The sequence below is a fragment of the Telopea speciosissima genome, chromosome 3, assembly GCF_018873765.1.
Source record: "Telopea speciosissima isolate NSW1024214 ecotype Mountain lineage chromosome 3, Tspe_v1, whole genome shotgun sequence".
NCBI classification, from domain to species: domain Eukaryota; kingdom Viridiplantae; phylum Streptophyta; class Magnoliopsida; order Proteales; family Proteaceae; genus Telopea; species Telopea speciosissima.
Window position 1 is genome coordinate 70,385,950 of NC_057918.1, and position 25,237 is coordinate 70,411,186.

The 25,237-nt window shown below is 40.4% G+C and overlaps 1 protein-coding gene across 4 annotated transcripts in view; it reads left to right on the forward strand.

Annotated features, from left to right (window-relative positions):
• Window positions 1-25,237, forward strand: part of LOC122656730 (protein ALWAYS EARLY 2-like) — a 65,330-nt gene that overhangs the window by 35,614 nt on the left and 4,479 nt on the right. For all 4 annotated transcript variants that reach the window (XR_006332153.1, XM_043851362.1, XM_043851361.1 and 1 more), the window contains exons 12-15: window positions 6,338-6,643; window positions 6,734-6,912; window positions 23,130-23,412; window positions 24,580-24,813. Coding sequence is in view for 3 of the 4 variants with exons in the window: in XM_043851362.1 (XP_043707297.1) it covers window positions 6,338-6,643; window positions 6,734-6,912; window positions 23,130-23,412; window positions 24,580-24,813 (1,002 nt within the window). In the remaining variant the exon portion in view is untranslated. The remainder of the gene's footprint in view (window positions 1-6,337; window positions 6,644-6,733; window positions 6,913-23,129; window positions 23,413-24,579; window positions 24,814-25,237) is intronic.

A 25,237-nucleotide genomic window follows, 5' to 3' on the forward strand; every position in this document is an offset into this window, starting at 1 on the left:
GGAGAAATTGAGAAAAGAGGATGCCACGACCTGGGGCAGACTCCAAGTAACGCAGAATGCGCAATACTGCTTCCATGTGAGTAGAGTAAGGATCATGCATGTACTGGCTAACCAAATTGACTGCATAAGCGATGTCAAGGTGAGTATGTGAGAGGTAAACCAATTGCCCAACCAATCTCTGGTAACGTCCCTTATCAACGGGGTCACCTTCCTTGCTAACCAAGTGATAGTTAGTATCAATAGGAGTATCAGCTGGCTTGCATCCCAACATTCCATTCTCTGATAGAAGATCGAGCACGTACTTCCGTTGAGATAGGTAGATGCCACTAGAGGACCTATCAACTTCAATGCCAAGAAAGTAATGAAGCTGTCCAAGGTCCTTAATATTGAATTTCTTGCCCAGATATTTCTTGAGGCGAGAAATTTCTTCAATGTCATTGCCAGTGATGACAATATCATCAACGTATTGATGTGGATCCAGGGTCCCAAAACCCTACTCGGATCACTTACAGGGCCCTCCCAAGTGTTAGATAGCTCAAATCAAGTGCACAAATAGCAAAACAGTAAATAATTCAATGTTTAATAGAGGTGACAATTCTGTAAATAAGAAGTTTATAAATAGGCAGCAGAAATGTAATTTGTTAGGACTTCAAGACATACGCAAAGGATTCAACGTTAGAGTAGAAAGGGTAAACTAGGAATTAGAAATAAAATAGGACCAAGAAGAATATGGAAGAAAGGGAGGGGTATTAAGGGAAACTAGATAACTAAAATAAAAGGTAAGGAATTGTGGAAAGGGGGAGTTGAAGAGGTCGTCTCCTACCTATAGCACAAACCAGAGGCGGAAAATCCAGCAGGGTTTTGAAGGAAAGAACTCCTTCGGGGAATGCTTTGTTTATCCTAGGGTTCTATATGTAAGTAGATGATGGAAATGCCTCTGGATTACACCCCAACAGAGCTCCAATAGGCCACCAAATTCTGAGATTGAAGGACTGGAGCTGCAGCAGGCGGTAGAAGTTGCAGCAGTTCAGTTGCAGGCTTAGGCTCTCACAACTGAAGGAAGGTTTCGAAGAATATCTTCAGAGACTTGAATCTCCTATGGCCAGGCACCCTTCAACCCAGATCTCAGAGTCAATCGACAATGATTAAAGATTCAGCAAAGCTTCTTCTTGGTTCTGGTAGTACCACCCAGCAGAGAGAAAACCCAGTGAGCAGTGATAAACCTTGAACTGGGGAAACAGATGAGAATAGAGATAAGAAGAAGAACAGCAGAAGGGAGTATCACAGGGAAGGTAAGAGAAGAAGAGGAAGGGAAATCGCAACTCACAGCAACTACGGCTTCCAACCCAAATAAATTTTCATTCCAACACTCTAATCTCCACCGTGGGAGTACATGCTCTTTTAAAAGAAAACAAATCCTATTATTATTTTGAAACTGAATAGAGTTTAGCTCTCTTTGAGACTCAAACTGAACAAAACTCTACTTCACTACGGACGACTCTATCAAGAATAAAAGAAAATTACAATTTTTAATTCAAAAGATAAATCCTAAATCATACGTATAACTGCATCACGTATACAATTAAAACAACAATCTTTCCACCGGACCGGCTTGATAAATAATGTATGGCCAACATTGCTTTGAGAATAACCTGCAGTGACCATAGCCTTATGGAAACGCCCAAACAAGGCATGAGGTGACTGCTTCAGCCCATATAGAGCATGCTTCAACTTGCATACCTTTCCCTGAGTTTTTTGAGCATGTAAAACCAGGAGGAATGTCCATATACACCTCCTCCTCAAGTTCCCCATGAAGGAACACATTCTTCACATCCAGTTGTTGTAGGTCCCATCCCAAATTAACTGCATAGGACAATATAACACGGATGGTATTCATCTTAGACACCGGAGCAAACGTCTCCTGGGAATCAATCCCATAGGTTTGGGTAAAGCCCTTGGCAACAAGCCTAACTTTATAACGATCCACTGTACCATAAGCTTTCTGCTTGACTGTGAATACCCACTTGCAACCACCTGTCTTCTTCTGTGGAGCAAGACAAACCAGATCCCATGTGTCATTCTACCTTAATTCCTGCATTTCTTCAACCATGGCTGCATGCCATTGTGAATCTGCAATAGCTTCCTGCCAGTTCTAAGGCATAGAAGCAGAGGACAGAGAGGACACAAAACTAAAATAGGAGGGAGAAAGTGAGTTATAAGAACAGTCGTAGTAATAGGATGTAATGTGACAAGACCTAACACCTTTGCGAACAGCAATAGGTAGATTAAAAGTAGGATCAGCAAGGGAATCAACATCAGAAATGGGTAGAATATTACCAGAATCCATGTAAACTGGATCAGGATAAAGAGGTGACAATTGGCATGGTAGAGTAGGTGCAGTAGTGGTCTGGGTCTGCTGCCGTATGCGAACATAGACACGCGTCTGTGGTATGTTCTGCTGAACCGGAGTAGTATTGTCAGTCTCCTCCTGAACAAGAATATGAGGGTGCAGAACATTCAATGTAAGTGACGACACATCTTCAACTGTGGAAGAAGGCTCCCCCTGAAGAGGTGTCGCAGGATAGTAGGTGGCAGACTCATGAAAAATGATATTCAATGCACTTTTGCAACTTATATGCCAACTTGTCTAGGTTTCTCAAAAAACCGAGAAACTCGTCGAGATCTCGAACTATGGCCACGGGTGTCAAGTTTTCCATGGGAATGATGGTCTTGAGCATAACACAACCAAAAATTTTAGTAGGAACTAGAAATGCAGCAGAGCCCTGGGGAACATCCAGAGGAGAGTGGAAGCCAAGGACCTGAGAGGGCATGCGGTTGATAAGAAAGGCCACAGTAAGGGTTGCGTCACTCCAATATTGGGGAGGAATGTGCATCTCATTTATGAGGGATCGAGCAACCACCAGTAGATGGCGATTCTTCCTTTCAGCAACTACATTCTGAACAGGAGTATTGACACAACTAGTTTGATGGACAATCCCATGGGAAGGAAGGTAAGACTGGAAAGATCCCACAAAATATTCACGGCCATTGTCACTCCAAAGAATCTTCACAATAGCCGAAAATTGGGTCTGAACCATACGATGAAAGTGCTGAAAGCAATGGAAAACCTCCCCCTTATTGCGCATCATATAGACCCAAGTGGTTTGGGAATGGCAATCAATGAAAGTAACAAACCCTTGAAAGCCAGTTACAAAAACACAATGGGACGGACCCCAAATGTCGGAATGAATTAAGGAAAAAGGAGTGGCACTCTTATTATCAAAAATAGAATAACTAGTTCGAGTTTGCTTGGCTAAAACACATGCCTCACAAAAAAACTGACTCGAATTATATTGTTTAAAAGAAGGAAAAATCCTTGCTAAAGTCCCCAAAGGTGGATGTCCCAAATGACAGTGCCACTGTAGTAACTTGAATAAGGGAGGCGATGAAGAAGATGTTTGAAGAGCTTGACCGGAAATCAAAGAAGAGCAGCCATCAAGCAAATATAGACCATTGCGCACTCTAACAGAGCCGATCGTTGCCCTTGTCACTAGATCCTGAAAAACACAATGAGAAGGGAAAAATGTGACTTTGCAATTCAGATTGGAAGTAAGACTACTAATGGATAATAAATTAATAGGAAAAGCAGGAACATGTAAAACTGAAGAAAGGGACAAAGTAGGAGAACACCGAACAGAACCTTTCCTGGAAATGGTGGAATAAGTTCCATTGGCTAAACGAACCTTGCCTTTACCAGAGCAGGGGGTGTACTGAAAGAAAAGGTTTGAAGAACCAATCATGTGATCTAATGCCCCAGAGTTTTACATGAAGAAAGGGACAAAGTAGGAGAACACCGAACAAAACCTTTCCCGGAAATGGCGGAATAAGATCCATTGGCTAAACGAACCTTGCCTTTACCAGAGCAGGGGGTGTACTACTGTACTGAAAGAAAAGGTTTGAAGAACCAGTCATGTGATTTGATGCCCTAGAGTCGATAATCCACAGGGGATGTGGGGACATATGCAGTATGAGCACAAAAAGGGATACCTGAACTGGCAAGATTGGAGTCAGCAGAAGCAACACCGGAGGTAGAAGTGGCAGATGCAGCTGTAGGTGGCTCCATCCGGGTCAGAAGATGGCGAAAGGCAAGGAGTTCGGCCGATGATAGTGAAGAGCAGGCTGGTGTACTCAGTATGGTTGGCCTGGCAGGTATTGCCTAGCTGGAATCACCACGACCTCAACCACGGCTAGACCAGAAGCATCAGAAGGACGGCCTTGGAATTTCCAGCAGTATTCTTTGGTATGCCGCTCCTTACCACAATATTCACATTTAACATGGGCCTTGGTGGAGGAGCTGCCAGATCGTGAACTATCGCCACAAGGCTGAGGGCCGGAAACAAGGGCTGACCGCTCTGGAGGAGCTGGAACAGATTGTGGTAACATAGTGGTACAACAGCTGTCTTCAAGCTGAATCATGGAATATGCCTGCTTCAGAGTGGGAAAGGGGTCACAACTCAAACGTGAGCACTAAACCCTGATTTTGTCTTCCCGTTTCTTGAAACCAGCAACATCAGTGGTGGTAGTAGGCTGAAACTCTTCATAAAAAGCCAACTCTTGCCACAAAGAACATAGCTCGGAATAATACTGTGAAAGAGTCGACTCTTTTTGCTTCAGTTAATGAACCTTTTTTCGGAGTTCAAAAACCTGAGCATCATTCCCAACCTGGGCAGCCTTCCATATCTTAGCAGCAGAATCCAATAAGAGGTAACCACGAGCAATCTGGGGCTGAATAGAATTAATAAGAAATGCCATAACCAGGGAATTTTCACACTCCCATTTATCAACAGCTGAATCTGCAGTAGTAGGCCATGTATTATCGCCGGTAAGGTAACTATAATAACCACGGGACTTGATAGAGATACAGAAAGAACGGGACCACATCAGGTAATTGGTACCGTCAAGCTTGACAGAACACGGTGGGAAAGAAGGAAAATTCCCTGGAGTCAATCCTTCCATCCCAGTGGAGGCAGTAGAAATTTCAGAGGAGCCGGTCATGGTGTTAGCTGCAAGAGAGAGCAAAAGAAAAAATCAGCAGCCTGAGAAGATCGACTTTTCAGAGTATGGACCCTGTAAAATCGATGAAGCAGGGTTGGCCCTGAGTGGAATCGACAACCAGTAATGGTCCTGTGATGGAACGGGACCAGGAAACAAAACCGAGAAGCAGAGCTGGTCCCTGGAAAAATCGGTAACAGCGTTGGCCTTGAAAAACCGATAATTAGCTTTGATGAAAGAAAAGCAGGGATTGGCCCTGAAAAATCGACATACAGGGTTTGCCTTGTAGATCGAAGGAAAAACATAAGAGAACCTGTGAAAAAATAATAAAAACTCTCAAATCATGGGAAAATAATCCCGTGTATGTTTAGATCTTGAGAGGCATCGCCAAGAGGGGAGAAAAGGCTCTCGGTGGACTTGGGGAGACCCACCGATAGCAGTTAGAAAGGTGGTGGTGGTGGGAGATGCAAACCGAGAGGAGAGAGAGAGACTCGGCTTTGGGTGGTGGAGTCGTGAAAGTCGAGAAAGGGAGAAAGACAGCTGCGGTTAGGGTTTCAGATCAGATCATCAGCTCTGATACCATGTTGGTTTAATGAATATGACTTGTGTCTAATGGGACGCAGGCCAGCTTTATTTTTAATACAGAGGAGAACAATCTAGAATGAGTACAAGACTAAAATACCCCTATATGACAATTCTACCCATGTACCCATATTACAACAAGTTGTGTATGTGTGTGTTTGGAGATGGAGGCACATGTCCTACCTTGTTAGAATTTATACTTTGGCTGATTTTGGTCTCTTATAATCCTGCAACAATCAATATATTTAGTTTCCAGAAAATTTGAAGTTTTGAACTATGATGGGAGCTTAATGATTTAAGGGTCTTTGGTTTACTGTTAGGAAATTCACCTCATTTACCCCCCATCCATTAAGATTTTCTACATTTTGAGGGCTTTTTTTTATTGTTATTATTTACTCTTTTCCCCAGGTGGTGCTATCTTGTAATCCAGCAACAATGAATATATGTTGTTTCTGGATGATTTTAGGGGCTTTTGTTTGCTGTTGGATAATCTACCTCATCTTCTCCCCTATCCTTTTATTTATTTTTTTAACATTTTTTAGTAGTTATTGTTTGTTGATGTCGCTAATTTTTTCAATTTCTAGCCATGCTTGCATTTTTATGAGTTTTTTTTTTTTGTGGGGGTGTAATTATAGTTTGCATTAGCTTCACACCCCCTGGCCATAGAAAAATGATGATTTTATCTCATACATACTTATTGTAGGCTTTGGCTGAGGAAGGAAAGAAATCCATTAGTAAAGCTAAACGTACTAATCAAATTGCTCTACCACCAAAACAAGGGAAATTGGTCAGACCTGCAGAATCCTCTTCTGGTACTGAGGCTCAAAAGACGGGGGCTGATTCAGCTGCATCATCTGGGCAGGTTCCTACTGTAAATCCAGTTAACTTACCAACTAAAGTAAGGAGTAGGCGGAAAATGCAAAAGGAGTTGAAGTCTTCTGAGAGTGTTGGAAATGACCAACCTACTAAATATGCTCTTCCACTTCATGACAAGGCACTTGATCTTAAGGTTAGGAATGCTCTAAACCTCCACATTTGGAATGGCAGAAATTTCATTTTTTTCTTGAGGCTTTGACCATAACATATTCTTTTATTGCAGGAAAAGCTTTCTCATGGTTTGTCGTCACGCTTGCTTCGTAGATGGTGTTCTTATGAGTGGTTCTATAGTGCTATTGATTACCCGTGGTTTGCTAAAAGGGAATTTGTGGAATACTTAAATCATGTTGGATTGGGCCACATCCCAAGGTTAACCCGTGTTGAATGGGGTGTCATAAGGAGGTATTTCCTTTCCAACTGTTTATCCTTTTCTTTTTGTATCTTAGGGGTGCAAAAAGGAAAGAGAGGGATTGGATCACTCTTGCTTTTGGCATATTGGGCTTCCACTGGGTGCCTGCACGATGGGCTATTAGCTCAGTGATAGAGCGTACCCCTGATAATTGCGTCGTTATTCGTGGCCTGGGAGGGCTCTCAGCCACATGGATAGTTCAAGATAATGTTAACATGATAATATTTAAGTACTAATAGTGTAGAAACTACGAGGATGCAGCATTTTGAGCTAATGAACTTAAAGTATCTTTCCTTCTGTTAGTATATAATGGAAGATCATAGTCTCTCATCTAGCTATGTCCTTCATATGGGCAATATTATGGCTAAGGACCCGGCTCATTCCTTTTACTTTTACCCCCTCGATGAAATTGCATGACTCTCCTTCCAACTAGATGGGACTAAATAAACGGGTGAATTTAAGGGCTTTGTAGAGCACTAACTTCCTTATCTGAGTCTGCCTTCCCATAGGCCTTGAATCACTTTAAAATTTGTCCAGGGCACATGTTTTAAGCTCCTTAGTATACTATCCCTCATTAAACCAAACAATTGGATTTTATGAATCTTAATCAAGAGATTGAATAGAATTGGTGTTTTCTGAAGATAAAATTCCAATTTTGATAAAAATATCAATATCTGATTATTCATTTTTCCTTATGAAGCGTCCTCTTGGATGTACAGAGAAAAACTGTACAAAATCCCTGATGTTCAAAGGATGTTCCGCGAAAGGTCCTAACCTTATAAACCCTACATGTGGAAGATAATGAATAAGGTACTAGGACAGTCTTCCGTTTTTATGATAGAACCCTGAGCAGTAAGATTGAAAAAGATGGTTTGAGACCTGTTAGAAACCAGAATCTGGATAAACAATTCTATAGGAGAAGAGGAGAAGAAGAGAAGAAGAGAGAAGAGGAAGAGATATATTTCATGTTCTTTCTTTGAAGGAAATACACCTATTTATAGATGGTCCATCATAATCATCTACAACCTAAGTCACCCAACACCCACCTACATTTGACAATGGAGGCAGCCTCCCAATTAAGGCTGCCTCCCTTTGTTGACAATGGAGGAGGCTTCCAACATCCACTTACATTTGACAATGGAGGCAGCCTCCCAATTAAGGCTGCCTTCCTTTGTTGACGATAGAGGATGATGGGGGAATACCCAATCTACCCTTTCTAACACTCCCTCTCAAGCTGGAGCATATATATCAATCATGCCCAGCTTGTTACAAATGTAGCCAACCCTCCCACTCCCTAGAGACTTAATAAAAATATCAGCAAGTTATTCTCCAGTCTTGACATGCTTTGGAGAGATTATGCCCTATTAGAGTTTTTCTCTCACAAAGTGACAATCCACTTCAATGTGTTTAGTTCTCTCATGGAATACAGGGTTTGAGGCAATATGTATTGCTGCCTGGTTGTCACACCACAGCTGCATCGGTGGAGAAATCTCAAACCCAAGTTCAGTCAACAACATCTTCAACCAGACCAGCTCACAAGTAGCACGTGCCATGGCCCGATATTTTGACTCTGCATTTGATCTAGCCACTACACTTTGTTTCGTGCTCTTCCATGAGACATGGTTACCTCCAAGAAATATACTGTAACCTGTAGTTGATCTCCGATCAATCAGTGATCCGGCCCAATTCGTGTGTGTCCATGATCAGTATACACTAACCCGCGTCCTGGAGCCTTCTTGAGATATCTCAAAATCTGAATGACAACATCCCAATGAGGAGCCCTAGGAGATGACATGAACTGCCTCACAACATTGACCGAAAATGAGATGTCAGGCCGAGTGAATGTCAAGTAATTCAGTTTTCCAACCAACCTTCTGTACCTTTCTGGATCATCAAGAGCATCTCCCTCATCTGCAGCAAGTTTGACATTGGGATCCATTAGATTATCAAGAGGTTTACACCCTAGCATCCCAGTTTCTGTAAGCAAATCAAGAGTATACTTCCACTGTGAGAGAGATATTCCCTTCCTGGATTGAGCTACTTCAACTCCTAGGAAATAAATCAATTTTTCCAAATCCTTAGTCTGAAATCTTTGTTGTTGATGAATTTTCAAGCAATCAATTCCTATAGAATCATCGCCAGTAATCACGATGTCATCGACATATACTATCAGAAAAATCCTGCCGGTACTGGTCTGATGAGAGAAAAGAGAGTAGTCGCTATTGCACCGTGACAAATTAAACTCAAGTACTACCTCTGTAAAGAGGCTAAACCAGGCCCTCAGAGACTGTTTCAATCCATACAATGATTTCTTCAATTTACAAACCAACCCAGACTCCCCTTGAGCAACAAACCCGAGAGGTTGCTCCATATACACCCCCTCCTGCAGATCACCATAGAGGAAAGCATTCTTGACATCTAGTTAATGCATAGGCCACCGATGAGAGGCGGTAAGAGAGATTAGGATACGAACAGAGGATAGCTTGGCAACCGGAGAAAATGTATCCAAGTAATCTACACCATACACCTGTGCATAGCGTTTGGCCAACAAGCGAGCTTTCAGGCGAGTAAGAGATCCATCAACATTAACCTTGACTACATAGATCCAACGACAACTAATTGCAGACTTCCCAGCAGGCAATGGAACAAGATCCCAAGTGTGGTTATGTTCCTAAGCCTGTAATTCTTCTTCCATGGCTGTCATCCAGCCAGAAATAGATAATGGCTCTACAATTGTCTTAGGAACAGGATGAGATGCAACAGTGGAAAGACAGGTTTGAAAGGTAGAAGATAAACCAAAATAAGAAACATGAGAAGATAGAGGGTGCTGAACACACTGACATGTACCTTTTTGATGAGCAATGGGCTGGTCCAAGTCAGAAAGAATAGGGGCGGGGGTAGGATCAGCAGACGGCAAAGACGCGGCATCAGGTGGAGGATCAATGGGGGCAATAGCTTCTTCCCTTGGACAACGGCGGTAAATATTAATAACAGGAGGCTGCAAAGGAGACTGAATAACACAAAGAGGAATATCCTTGATATAACCCCATTGTAATCGGGGAATTTACTACCTTGAACCCTCACAATTCTTACATTACTCACAATTGTTAATTTTTTATGACTTGAGAAGGTTGATCCTTGATGTAACCCCATTGTAATTGGGAATTTACTACCTTGAACCCTCACGATTCTTGCACTACTCACCACACTATCATACATATCTTTAATTATGTCCACATATTTACTTGAGACCCTTCTCTTCTCTAGTATATGCCAGATTAACCCTCTAGGGACTCTGTCGTAGGCTTTCGAGCTCTATAAAGACTTTATGGAGATCCTTCTATTCCTCTCTATATCTTTCCATAAGTCTCCTAAAGTCCTAAGTAAGAAAATAGCTTCCATCATAGATCATCTTGGCATTTAACCAAATTAGTTCTCCGAAATAGTAGTTTCCTTTCTCAAGTGGAGTTCAATAACCCTCTCCCATAACTTCATCGTATGACCACATTGTTTTATACCTCTATAGTTAATGAGGCTCAGGATAACACCTTCATTTTTGTAAATTGGGACCACAATGCTTCTCCTCCATTCATTTGGCATTTTCTTTGTGCTCATGATCGTATTAAATAGCTTGGTTAGACAGACTAAACCATAGATTCCTAAGCTCTTCCATACTTCTATTGGGACCCCGTCTACGTCAAGCGCCTTGCCTACTTTCATATTTCTTAAAGCTTATTTTTACTTCAGACACCCTAATTTTGTGTATATCTACGACAAGTAGTGTCTAGATGAGTACTGTTGTAATAAAGTCCACTATTATGGTCATATGCTATAATAATTAAGTCCATAGTTGTCAAGGTGGCAAAGCGATCTTAAGTGTTGGATGGGTGTCTAAGCGCTTAGGCGACAAGGCGCCCGCCTAGGTGTCGCCTAGGCGACGAAGGTGCCCCCAAGTGTTATTTTTTGATTCCCCCTTTTCTAACATTATTTAGTATGCTACAATATATACCTTATATCATCAAAAATCAACAGTAAGCCACATTAAGTCACATAAAGTCATCAAAAATCAATATTAAGCCACATCAAGTCATCCAAATCAACATAGAACTAGAAGACAACAAAATTGAAGAAGCAAGCTATTGGAAGTTTAAAACAATAAAACATACATTTGGTTTTTACGAGTCTCACATTTGTTTTATACTGTTCTTAGAAAATATGATCTTATCTATTAGTAATTAAATTGTTCTCGATATAGAGAAATGTTCTTGTTCTCTAACAAGTTTGACTAGTCAGATGATTTTATTTTTACATGAGACTTTTTGTACTAGGTAGAGCACAAATCCAGCTTTCAAACTAATCCAAAATTGCTTAAATCTGATTTATATTAAAGAAGTTATGTTTTGGTCAAACCTAATTTGGTATGCGCGAATGCTGTCAAAATCGCTCTGAATGAAAATATTTTTTTAGATATCTAAACAAATGAATATTTTACCGCACTTTTGGTTTTTAGCAATGTTTTACCATATTAAAATTTATAGAATTTTTAGATTCGAGAAAAACCCCAGCATTAGAAAGTTAAAAATTTTACCTACTGTCGAAAATCTAGTTTTTGTTCCTGAACCGGGGGGGGGGTGACTTTTTATCCTTTTGAAAATTGGAATTTGATTTTTTAACTATTTTTATTGGATTTTGGATTCAAATAGGGGGATATTTGCTTATTTATGAATTATATCTTAGGTAAATGAAATACCAAATATAAAACATTTACTTAAATGATATTTGGCATAAATAATGGCCAATACCCGGTTCGATACCTATAAAAAACAGTGCAAGGTGCCTTGCAATAAGGCCAAGGTCGCCTATGCCCCAACAAAACCGCCTGGACGCCTAGGCGATGCCTTGACAACTATGGGTGTGTCAGAACAGGAAGACTGATGAATGATTCCATGAGTGGTCATAAAGTCAGAAAAAGGAGCAGAAAAATATTCCCGTGCGTTATCACTATGCAAAATTTTAACATAACATCCAAATTGATTCTTAATTTCAGCAATAAATGAGGAAAAGATGGAAAACAATTCAGACCGACATTTCATTAAATATAACCAAGTAACACGAGGATGGTCGTCAACAAAAGTAACAAAATATTTAATGCCCAGTGTGGACGTTACATGACAAGGATCCCACACAAGGTTCGAGAACTCGCGAGATCTCGCCGAGATCTCGCCGAGTTTCTCGGTTTTGGGCAAAACCGAGTCGAGTTCCTAGTCGGTACAAAAAACTACAATTTCTCGACCGAGATCTCGGTGATATCTCGAAGGTGAAAATCATGGTTTTTTTAGTACAAAAAAACCAATATCTCGCAGAGATCTCGGCGAGATCTCGGCTGGGCCCAAAGATGCTAGTTAGTTGTATTTAGCCCAATTTTCACCCAAAAACCATTTCCAACATAAGAGAGAGCAGGAACAGAAGTTCTTAGGCTCTAAACCAAGGGGAAAAAACCTCTCCTTCAAATTTCTTCTTCTTTCTTTCGATTGTTGGATGGAATGCACTGTTTGGAGTTAGATTGAAGTGCCAAAGTGAAGATTCAAGTGCCAATTTGGAGCATCATCACCTATTTGCAAGATTTCAAAGGTGTTTTCTATTTCTTCCCCAAATCTATTTTTTCCAAAAAAAAATTTTGTAATCCTTGTTAGATTCATGTGGTTTTAATATATGTTGAACATCTTTGCCCGATCTATCACTTCATGGAGTCGGATTTTTTTTTCAGTTAATAAATTATTTATTATAATTTCTGGAAAAATAAATGATTTATTTGAAAAAAGAAAATGAAAAAAATAGGATGAATAGTGATTGTTTGAAAATGATTTTGATATATGTTAAACTACTTGGGATGCTCTACAGCCCCATGGATTAATTTTTTATTTTCACCCATTAAAAAAATTATTTTATTTTTCAGATTTAATAAATATATTATAAAAATTAAAAAAATATATATAATATTAAGGAAAAATACTTATTGGTTATGGAAAATTATGTACAACATATGTACATAATATTCAACTTCAAATGGTGTCAAATTCATCATTACATTATATTTTTCTTATACTTTAAGGTATAAATAGTTTTAAAAAAAATTCAAAATATTATTTTTAATTAACAAATAAATACTTGGGTTAGGGGATAAATAAGATATAGTTATTTCATAGTTCTAGTAGCTTGACATTACGTTTAAGAGTTATGAATAGCATACTTTAAGTCTTGAATACCTTACTTTAAGTGATCCATGGTTATTAATACATGCTTTTTATTTAAATGTCAAACATAAGACATTTTGTATTCAATGTCCGATATAGCATGGCAACATGGAGTTCCCATGTCCATGAGACAAAAAGAAGTCCAAATGCAATTATTGTGGGAAGTTGCTATCCGGAGGAGCCACCAGGTTAAAGCAACACTTATGCGGTACATGCAAGGATGTTTCATCATGCCCAAATGTTCCTATCCAAGTGAAAGTGGCAATGACACAACATTTGAAAGGAGGAAGATTAAAAAAATCTGAGAGGGAAAGAATGCAACAAGAGTTTAATGAGGCAATACTAGAGAGGGCTGGTGCAGAGGTTTGTGGCGAAGATGATACTGACATTGGGCCTCCACCTGGTGAGTTTCAATCAAAGGCTGAATGGAGAATTTACCAGCAGACTTTGGCTAGAGTAGACAAAGTTTTCATTTTGATAATATAAGAGCATATGAGCAAGCAAGAGGAGCTGGTGGATCTGGCTCATGCACAGTCTGCAAGAAGATGAGAGGAGAAGAAGCACTGGGACAAGAAATATACCACGACCCCAAACCCGACCACGAGTACAAGGTCCGGAACCCATTTTTGAGCAGGATCCCACCACTTTTAGGCAACAAGATGCCTACCAGCCAACCATCCCACAAGTATTTGGTGGTAAACAAGAGAAAGCACGAAAAGCCTTCAAGAAATTCATGCTTTACCATGGCATTCAGCCAATGTAGCACAAGGAACATACTATGATGCATTCCTGATGTGCAGGAGGGCGGTGCGAGGATGGAAGGACCTTCACCATTTGAATTATACAATGTGTATTTGCCTCGGGAGGTAGAGGAGCTAAAAGAATACATTGATGGTTTGAAGCCAATGTGGGAGACATATGGGGTTACTCTTATGGTGATGGTTGGATGGACCTACTAGGCTGTCCATCATAAATTTCATGGTGAGTTCGAATGGAAAGACTATATTCTTGAAGTCTATCGATGCATCAAAGCATATAAAGGATGCATCATACTTGTATAAGGAGTTCAAGCAGTGGTGGAGGAGGTAGGACAGGGCGTTATCCAAATTGTGACGGATAACGGTTCCAACTATAAAAAGGTGAGAGAAGTTGATGAATAAGAAGAGTAAGAGGATCCGGCTCTTTTGGACCCCATGTGCAGCCCATTCTATTGATTTAATCTTGAAGGACATGGGGAAAAAGACTTTGGTGGCGGGTGTGGTAAATAGGGCAAGACAAGTGACAACTTTTGTGTACAACCATTCTTATGCTTTAGCCTTGATGAGGGAGAAATGCAATGGAGATTTAGTGAGGCCTGGTGTCACTCGATTTGCCACCAATTACATTGCATTCAAGAGCTTTCGAGTAAGACGATAGGTCTAAGGTGTATGTTTGCAAGTCGCTGAATGGTTTGGTTGGCAAGGTTCTAAGTCGAAGAAGCAAAGGTAGCACAATGGACCATTGCAAATGATGGATTTTGGAAGGACTTGGGGAAAGTGGTTGGCATATTAGAGAGTGGTGGCGATCGAGGATGGTTGATACAGAGAAGAAGCCTACTTTAGGCCACATTTATCTTGCCATCCAAAAATGAAGGAAATGGTTAGAGCTGCTATACCTCGAAGTGCAAAGTCCTACACTAACATCATTAATGAGCGGTGGGAGAAGCACTTGAGTCATCCATCGATAAGGTGGTGAGTTCAACATACTTTATACTTTAAATGTTATAACTTTTTTACATTTACATATTCAAAACCCTAAAGGCATTAAAGCGATTAAGTCACTAACAAATCATATTTGTGGTGTTTACTTTACCAAGATACTATTTGAATCCAAAGTATCACTACTCCCATGATCTTGGGCTAGACATAGAATTGTTAGAGGCGTTCAAGTGTTACTCGAAGTTGGAGCCCCATCCAAAGACACAAGTCTTCGCAACGATGAGGTGAGAGTATGGGACTTTGGCACTTTGGTTTTATGAATGTAATTACTAAATAGGAAATACTAATGCCTCATATTGAAAATAGATCAAATACTTGAGAGAGGCCTCAGAAGTTTCGGTCGACTAGCTTGCGTGGAGGGTAGACAAAGTCGGACCCTGGTAGGTGGCATGATATTACATTTATGAATTATAATTTATCTCTTTATAATGTACATATTCTTACTATTCTATATTTGTAATGCATGACAGGTGGGTGCTTTATGGTACAAGTTCACCCAACCTCGAGGAAGGTAGCAGTGAGAGTGCTCTCACAAACTTGTTCATCCTCCGGATGTGAGCGCAACTGGAGTACATTCTCATTGATACATTCAAAGAGGCGGAATAGGTTGGGTAGCGAACGACTGGAGCAGCTTGTGTATGTGCACTACAATATGAGATTAAGGATGAGGCACATACGTGAAGGAATTGAGGCCAATGATAAAGAACCCATTGAACTGTCCAACATTTTTCAAGAGGACTCTGATGACGATGAGGATCCCCTATTCCAGTGGGTGAGGGATCGTGGTACACCTGATATGGATCAACCTGGGGGGTAGGCCCGACCCCACCATTGCGTCTCTAACCGGCACTGATGTTGATGAATATATGTCGACGCAAGAGGGGCGTGCACATGCAGAGTCACCGAAACCTTTTGAGCCGCCTGCTGTAGGAAGTCCTGCTGATGATGATGATGGTGGTGGTGATGACACTGGTGATGCTAGTGATGGTGATGGTGATGGTGATGGTGATGGTGATGGTGGTGAAGCTGCTGCTGCTAGTGGCATGCGGAGTGGCGGTTATTATGATGATCGTCATGAGGGGATGCGCGAGCAGTACGAGCAAGAAGTTGGAACGCAGGAGGACCCTGTGCGTTTCACCGGTGAGTCTCAGTTTACGCATGCCACTCAAGATCAAGACCATGGTGGCTACCCTAAAACATACAACAGAAAGAAGGGTCGCAAACACTCACATCAGTCATATGCTCAGGAGGAGGACAACAAAGAGTATGAACACCATGCTTACAAGTTTCGAAGCATGAGTATAGATACTACTAGTGAGCATCGACCATGGCAATCATCTCAAGCATCATCATGGCTATGACTATGGCCAGCAGAGCACCGGTTCGATTATAGTGCCTATGGTCGTATGGGCAACAAGAATGAGTATGACAACAAAGCTCTAGGTCAGTGTTGGGCATACATTCCTAGTCCCAAACCAGTCATACATGCCTCAAACTCAATATGACAAGAGAATGGATCTTACACCTCATACCAACAAACCTCCCATGTACCCTAAGATAGGGAGATTGGTATATGTTGATCAGAAGACTTATATGGAAGCTGTGTCACACTATTTGCAACACTATAGCAATTCCATGACATGGGAATTATATGTGGATCGATATAGGGATGAATTTCTTGTTCAATCTCATTTTATGTAACAAATTAAGTGAACATTGATGTAATGTACATTTTATTTGAATGTTTTGATTGATGTGTGCTAATTAGAATGTTTTGATTGCTAATTTGCTATGTTTTACTAAATTATATATAGATTATGTTGTTTTAGACTTTTAGTACGACTCGTCGCCTACCAACCTATGGTCCAAAGTGAAACTCATATTTGGACTTGTTTTTTGGCAAATCTGGGCATGCCATTGTGTTTAAATGGCCTGAAATAGGCTGGATACCAAGTTTCAGACCCAAAATATGTGTACAACCCACCGAGTTGGGGGTCCGAGTCCAAAAAAAAAAAATTGCACCAACTCGCCGAGATCTCGGCGAGATCTCGGCTCGACTCGGTTTCTGGCCTAGCCGAGATGCCACCGAGACCCGAGTTCTTGAACCTTGATCCCACACATCAGAATGAACTAAAGAAAAAGGATGTGTGGCCTGTTTATTGATTTGAGGGGGATAACTCACATGGTGGAGCTTTCCAATCTGACACGACTCACAATTTAAAACTGAAAGAGAATGAAAACTTGGAAAAAATTTCTGCAAACTCTGTAAGGAAGGATGACCAAGCCGACAATGGATCTGATGAGGGGAGGATGTACTCGAACAGGCAACCGAAGGTGTGCCCTCAAGAAGATATAGCCCCTTGGATACCCTGCCTCTACCAATCGTCTTCTTTGTCTGCAAATCCTGAAAAACACAAGAGTCAGGGAAAAAGGTTATGGAACAGTTGTAGGCATTGGTGAGTTGACTAACAGATAAGAGATTAAAAGGAAATTTGGGTAAATACAATACAAAAGATAATGACAAAGAAGAAGTGGGCTGAACAGTACCAGTGCTTTTTACTGTAGCAAAGGAACCGTCAGCAAGAGTAACACTGGAATTAGAGGTCTGTAAGGAGGAAAAGATACCAGAGGTTCCAGACATATGGTCTGAGGCCCCTGAATTGATAATCCAGGGCCTAGAGATGGTGAGACACGCAATGACATTACCTGTCTGAACAAAAGTAGCAGTGGAAGTAGGGGTGTCAAAAAAGCCCGTCCCGCCTGAGCCCGAACAGGGCCTGGGCCCGGTTTTTCAGCCCGCAGGGTGGGTTTGGGATTAATATTTTCATGACCCTGGCAGGGCCGGGTTGGGCCTGGGTTAAGGCCTAGTGCTGACCTGGCCCGGCTCAGCCCGACCCTGTATTATAACATTAATTAACAAATATATATACAATGGTATTCTGTATTAAGCCATTGTGTAGAGCCAAATGCCCAAACCCTAAATCTGAAAATCTCTAATCGCTAAAGGCTCAGCCGCGGATGCTTCCTTCAGTCTCCTACTCTCCTTTAAGCTTCATTGACGACCTTCAAGCCCTCATCTCTCTCTCTCTCTCAACTACCAAACCTTTGTTTAAGCTTTGAACCAATAACTGAAATGGGAGGAACCCTACCCAGCAAATCCCTTTAGAATTCGCACCACAGGACCTCGGTTTTCAGGGAAGTTCTGTAAGCATGAAACTAGAGCTGATGTATTGAAATAGGTTCTGTGTTGTGCTAAACCCCTTTAGTTTTGATTATATTTTTTATTCTGTGATTCTTTTTTTCCGGTTATCTCTTTGTAGATTTTACTTCTTTTCTGTCCCATTTATTATTATTTTTCTTTTCATTTTTCTTTCTATGAAAACTTCCCAAAAAGACAACCTCCAAGCTAAATACTGTTAAGACCTGCAGTCTCATACCTCCCAGCCATCATCTAGCAGATGAAACTTATCTTCGAAAAGAAGTTTGTAAGTCTCTTTGTTCCCCCTCTCTTTCTCTCTTTTCTTGATCAATATGTGAGGGACGGGGGAAGGGAGAAGGGAGGATAAGGGAAGGTATCTCTTTAATTGTGCTTGGTGAACTGTAAGGAATTTTTGGGATTTAAGATAAAAAAAAAAAAACAAATAATAGGTTGTTCCTCTATTCCTTCAACCTGTCTTTTTCAGTTCTCTCTGTTGCTTCAACCTGTCTTATTGAGTTCTCTCTATTGTTCTTCTTAGTTTTCCTTTATTATTTTATATTATCTCATCGATATCACCCTCTCCTGCGGGTAATTTAAAGAAGGAGAAAAAACGGGTTAAGTAACATCAAAATTAACTAAACAGGAGAAACGAGACCGTTCTTTTGAGTTCTAATCCTTTTTGGTGTTCTAGAGTTGCTTTGGTCCAAGTTCTCTAGTGAGTATTTGATATTTCGTTTTGATTTTCATCATTTTCTACCAATTTTTATACAATAGGTCCAAAACAAATATAGCTGAAATAGCTACTAACTATCTGGGTAGTACTAACATGATTAAAGAAACAAGTAGGACAAATACAATTCAGGGTCAATCAGGATCAATCTTGCCCGGCCCTGTCCAATCAGGGTCAATCAGGGTCGGGCCGGATTAGGGTATACCCTGGCAGGGTTGTGCCTGGGTTGAGAGATTGTAGGCCCTAGCAGGGCCGGGTTGGGTTTGGGCTGAGTTTATGACCCCCAGGGTTGGGCTAGGGTTTAGGGCAAGCCCGGCCCAACCCGGCCCGTTGACACCCCTAAGTGGAAGAAATGTCCTGAGAGGCCTTTCCTTGGCTATAGCGGGCATATTCCTCCTCTGTCATGGTCAAAGTCACACGACGGTCTTCCATAGGCACAAATTGGGCTGCCGGTTCAGTACTAGCAGTGTTACTATCTTGGACTGTGGGGGTTCTGCCATGTAATTTCCAACAAAAACGTTGAATATGGCCAGGTTTGCCACATTGATGACAAGTTCTCGCAAGACCAGATTTATCAGACTTATTAGATGAATCTTGAGTACTAACAGGTATTGCAGCGGGAGGATTTTTAGCAGGCTAACAACCCCATCGTGGCCACTACTAACAAGGTCAGTGCTATCACCAGAAGAAGCTCGAGTTATGTCACGAGACGCCCGTAGAACCCGAAAAAAGGTATCTGCAAGAGATGGAACTGTAACACCTCCAAGAATCTGAGATCGAACAGATTCGAATTCTGGGCCCAAGCTGCCCAAGAAACCCATAACTGTGAACTGCTCACGTTGTTGTTGCATTTGTGTCACATCAGATGTAATGGGCAGCAAGGCATTCAGTTCTTCATACATTCTTTTAAAGTTTGCATAATGCTGTGTAACAAGACGACCCTTCCGATCAACCCGATAAAACTCTTGGGACAGCTCATAAATTCTGGAGAGATTGTTGTGTCCAGAATATAAAACAGCTAGATAATCCCATAGTTTTTGAACAGTATCAATGTGAGTCACAAGATCTACGATACTACTATCCATAGAGTTCAACATCTGTCCTAAGATACGGGCATCAGTAATCTCCCAAGTAGTTGCATCCATGCTAGCAGGTTTCTTCCCAGTCAAATGATTTTTCTTTCTACCTGTGAGAACCAAGGACACAATCTTGTGCCATTGCTGAAAATTCTGACTGCCTTCCAACTTCTTGGAAGTAAGGAAATTTGATGAAGAGGATACCACTTCAGTCACCATCTTTGTATCCTTTGATGTCTCACCCATGAATGTCTTAAAAAAAAAAAAGAACACCAAGAAAATACCAAACAAACAGCAGCAGCCCTCAAACAATCACCAGAAATACATGGAGCAAGTTAACTGAACATCACACTGCCCATCATACAACTGAACATTACACAGTCCATAAGAAAAAATTCGATAAAATCGATTTAAACATATATCTCAGCAATACTGAGAGCAAACCAGCAGCATAACAGTCCCAAAAATCGATATCAAAGTAATAGACTTCAAAATAGTCCAAATCCAATCAACCATAAACTAATGTAAAAGACATCGAACCTGAGTTTGAATAATGATCGATGTCTTTAAAATTTAAATCATCATGGCAGCCTTCAAACCTTCAAAACTGGGGTAAGATACCCCCTGCAGCAGAGAAGAAACCAAAAGTCTCTGAAACTTGATCGAGTCTATCCCACCTTCTTTTGTCGATTGTATAAGCAATAAAAGGACCGAGAGAAAGGAATGGAAGCGTGTTCTTGATCAGATTCGCTCTAATACCATGTTAGAAACCAGAATCTAGATAAACAAGTCTATAGGAGAAGAAGTGGAAGAGATATATTTCATGTTCTTGCTTTGAAGGAAATACACCTATTTATAGATGGTCCATCATAACCATGTACAAGCAAAGTCACCCAACACCCACCTATATTTGACACTGGAGGCAGCCTCCAAATTAAGGCTGCCTCCTTTTATTGACAATGGAGGCTCCCAATACCCACCTACATTTGACAATGGAGGCAGCCTCCCAATTAAGACTACCTTCCTTTGTTGACAATAGAGGATGATGAGGGAATACTCAATCTACCCTTTCTAACAAGGCCTTTGTATCTCTTAATGATTCTGTGAAACAAAGAAGGCTAAATTACTCTTACACCCCTCAAGTTTTTGACTTCTTCTGATGCCTCCCCTGCATTCCATGATAATGTAGTCCTAGATTGGTAAGAAACCAACTAGGAGCCAGTACACCAGGATCTGTTATGAACATGTAGTCTGATTGGGGCAAAATGTGATTTTAGGTCAAAATTAGGGTTGAGGTTTGGTTAGGGTTAGGGTTTGAGGTGTTGGTTATGCTAGGCAGGTGTAGGGGAGTCTATCACTATAGTCTGTAGGTTACGTTAAGTTTTGGAGCAATGTATGCTGGAATGAATTGGCAGCAAGTTAGGTTTAGGGTTTTGAAAGGTTGAAGGTGATGGAATCTAGGATTTATAATAATAGGAAATCAGGTGGTTGAATGGGCTTAATATTTAGGTTGAATGTGGGTAGGGTGGAGGGGAATATATGCTGAAAATTACAGCTAAATCAGATGGTTAAATTTGGAGTTATGGAGGTTTCCTAGTTGAGATAGGAGAGAGGGGTAAAAGAGTAATTTCAGACAATCGGCTGGGTGGATGGTAATGAAATTTTGATCGAGTCTCTCTTAGAGTTTGAGGAAGAGTCAATCACTTTAGCAGGTTTTAACGGTTCGATTTGGCTGGGCAGAATTATCGCGAAAATCACCTTACATGTGACCTTCTAGAAGGGAAGAAGACTAGTTGCAGGTTTTAGGTTATGGGAAAATTTAAAAAAAAGGGGGGGAATCTTAGGGTTTGGGCTGTGAGAGGATTAGAAGAAGAATTGTTGGGGATGGGGATGATTCAAACTCACTGTTGTTGTAGAATTTCCTTGGCAGCAGCTTGTTTGATTGGGAAACTTGAATAAAAAGTGAATCTTTAACTAGAACTTGAAGGAGAGCTTCGAAAGAACCATCCGGGCTTCACACTGCAAGGTGTCGATTGGATCAAACACCAATCCCACCAATGAACCACCTGGGCTTCCCACCGCAAGGTGTCAACCGGATCAACCAATCTCACCAGCCTTGATCAAACACAAGACAGTGGAGAAGAAGAGCAGCAAAAGCTTTTCATTAGTATCAAAATTCGTGTACCATGCTTGCCCACCTTACAATCTTATATAAAAGACTCAAAAATAGACTCCAACTCTAAAAAGGAAAGGCCTAACCCAATCCTTAAACTATTAAGAAACTTAAACTGACTAGGAAACTGAAATACTAAAGGAAATAGACTCAAAACATGGCTGTACTTATAGAGTCCTAATCCGGCCCAACTTAAATAATAATTAAATAGTCACATGACCACTTGACCAAGTCACATGATCACTTAAGTGATCACATGACAACTAACCAAATAAAAAGAAACTAACTAATCCCGTATGTAACCTTAGTACCCATATTTTAGGCCCATAGAAGTGGCTATTACATAGAAAACCCATGGGATCAAAGGCCCAACATGTAAATTATCCAACCCTAGACTTATTCCTAATAAAAGAAGCCCAGTTTGGTGATAAATCTGCATCAACTCTCCCCAGCTTGAAAAACTTCATCTTCTAATTGTGTAGTGATGAGGGGGAAACAACATGTGATTAGCAGCATTAACCATTCCCAAACAATACTCTGGTGATGCAGAAACATTAAGAATAAAGTCTTCAAGGCGTGGAGCTTTCTCTTCAAAGAACCATGGTGGCATAACAAACTCTATGTGCTGGCCCTTTGAATCAATATCAACTATGTATGTCATGTTCTTAGAATCTTTATGTTTCCTTTTTGGGCATTGGCGCCCTCCATGACTAAGCCCTAATATCGCTAAGAAAACCCTGTGGTGTGAAAGTCATAGAGAAAAAAACTTCCAAGTTCCCTAGCACATTTGCAATTGACAAAATGAAATATGTTTTCTTGCTTCTTACACAAATTTATATCTATTTGGGATAGACATATTTAATGTGGTAATCAATTGTTCCAAATTTATCCAAAAACATCATCGACTAATACCTCTGAAGTGTTTTTTGCAATTCAATATACATATTTCTTCTCCAGTGTTGAATATTGGTTAAATTGCTCCTTTATGTAATTTGTAAAATTGTGCTTCTTGTTGATGTAGTTCCCTTGGCAAACCTCGGAGGTTATCTCAACAGTTTTTACGTGAAGAGAAGGCAAAACTTGAACAGTATCGTGAATCTGTCAGAACTCATTATACTGAACTCCGTGCTGGTGTTAGGGAAGGACTTCCCACAGACCTAGCTCGCCCTTTGTCAGTGGGACAACGTGTTGTTGCTTGTCATCCCAGGACAAGAGAAATTCATGATGGGAGTATATTAACAGTTGATCGAAACAAGTGCAGGGTTCAGTTTGACAGGCCTGAATTAGGGGTTGAATTTGTGATGGTAATGCGTTATTAGTAATATACTTCCTTTCACATTTTCGTTCGCATTGTCTAAGTCGAAGGCTTTTGAAATCTATGCTCTCTGGCTCATAAGTCTAAACCCTTGTGAATGATGTTTCCTAGTGCAAAAATGTCTTAAGAAAAGAAGGAAATCAAATTTTGATTCTGTATCAATTTTTTTTGGTAATTTTGATAAAAAACATTGTAATTTTTTATGGCTCAAGGTTTAGTATATTTGCATAACCACTTAACTTCGCTATATAATACCAGATCATTCTGAGAATTTGAAAAGCCTTTGAGCCCTTGACCCTGATATTATCAAGAGTGATATTTGTATTTATGTCTCTGATTTGTGGAAATTTTTGTGTGGCTTTAAGGCGGAGTTTTGTGCCCTTCCCTTTTTTTTGGGTGGGTGGGGGGGGGGGATGACCTTACTTCCTAATGTCGGTTGTACCTAATCTGTTGTTGATGATGCCTTGCCTTGTTGGAAAGACATCTTCCTCACATATTCAGGTTTTCTAACAATGAACAGAGCACTGTCCAAAGCATCTTTGCCCAATTTTCCTTCTTTTCATGTGTTATTGATACCGATGCATTGTCGTTAGTTCAGTTTTCTCTTTTCATTAGCTCACCAACCAAGAGGTTTGTGTTGTATGATAGTACGTGGGGATATGTGTTTAATCCTGAAACTTAGTGCTATTGTGATATATTAGAATTGTCTTTTGTTCTGGTCCTAGTACATTTTTTTTTTGCATAAAAACATTCCCTTTTTTTTGTAGGGAGGGGGGGTGGGTGTTGATTTTCTCTCGTCTCTTAATTTTTCATCAATCTAATTCTTTTTAAATTCTTGCGACTGGTTCTTCAAAATTTTTTTCTTTTTCTGAGAATAGCTGATGTCACTACTTATGAATCCGTGTGATGATCTGTTGTCTTCAATGCTACTTGCATGTTCTACATCAAATTTTGTGTTGATTAAGTGGCATCAATGGCCGTTCCTTGTTTCATTTCTTGAATTTGCTCTGCATCTGAGGCACCTTGGTGATAATATATTTATTTTTAAATCCATAATGGTGTATTAATTATTCATGTTTTTGCTCCTGAGCTGACTAATGCCTGCAGAATTATTTGTCTTCTCTAGCAATGACATGGAATTTTCTTCTCATCCCAGGATATTGACTGCATGCCTTCAAATCCATTAGAAAATATGCCTGAGGCTCTTCGCAAAAAGAGCATCACAGTTGATAAGTTCTGTGAGAACTTCAACGAGCCTAAATTGAGTCAACCCAGTGACTGCAAAGAGGGAGGTTACATGAAATTTGCTTCGTGTGAGCAAGAGAATTTGAATGGTCCTCCACACATTTCTTCATCTTATGCCATTAACAACTTAGTAAAGCAGGAAAAGGTCAGTAAAGCCAAGACTTCCAATTTATACATTCCATTATATGTTAAGGGGATACTGGCAAGTTTGCGACATTCATAAAACAGTGCAGATTGCACCCTACCCTTCTTAAGATCTTGTCAATGAAATGGAGTATCCTCATGTACTCTGAATAAATAAGCAATTTCTTCCATTACATACTGTGTTAATTTTTCCTTTTTGCCTACCTTGGGTATGGTCATTGGCTCATTGCCTAAAATTTCAAATCTTGTGGCGAAAATCATAGATTTCACCCGGAATGTGTGAAAATGTTTCCATATGATGGGAAACGACACGTTGAATTCACTTCTCAGATGCATGCTTTAGCTTTAGTTGGATGGTATTTCATACATCTCTTGTTATGAACTATGTCTGCCAATTGTAAAAATTTCATCCACTACTGCTTGTT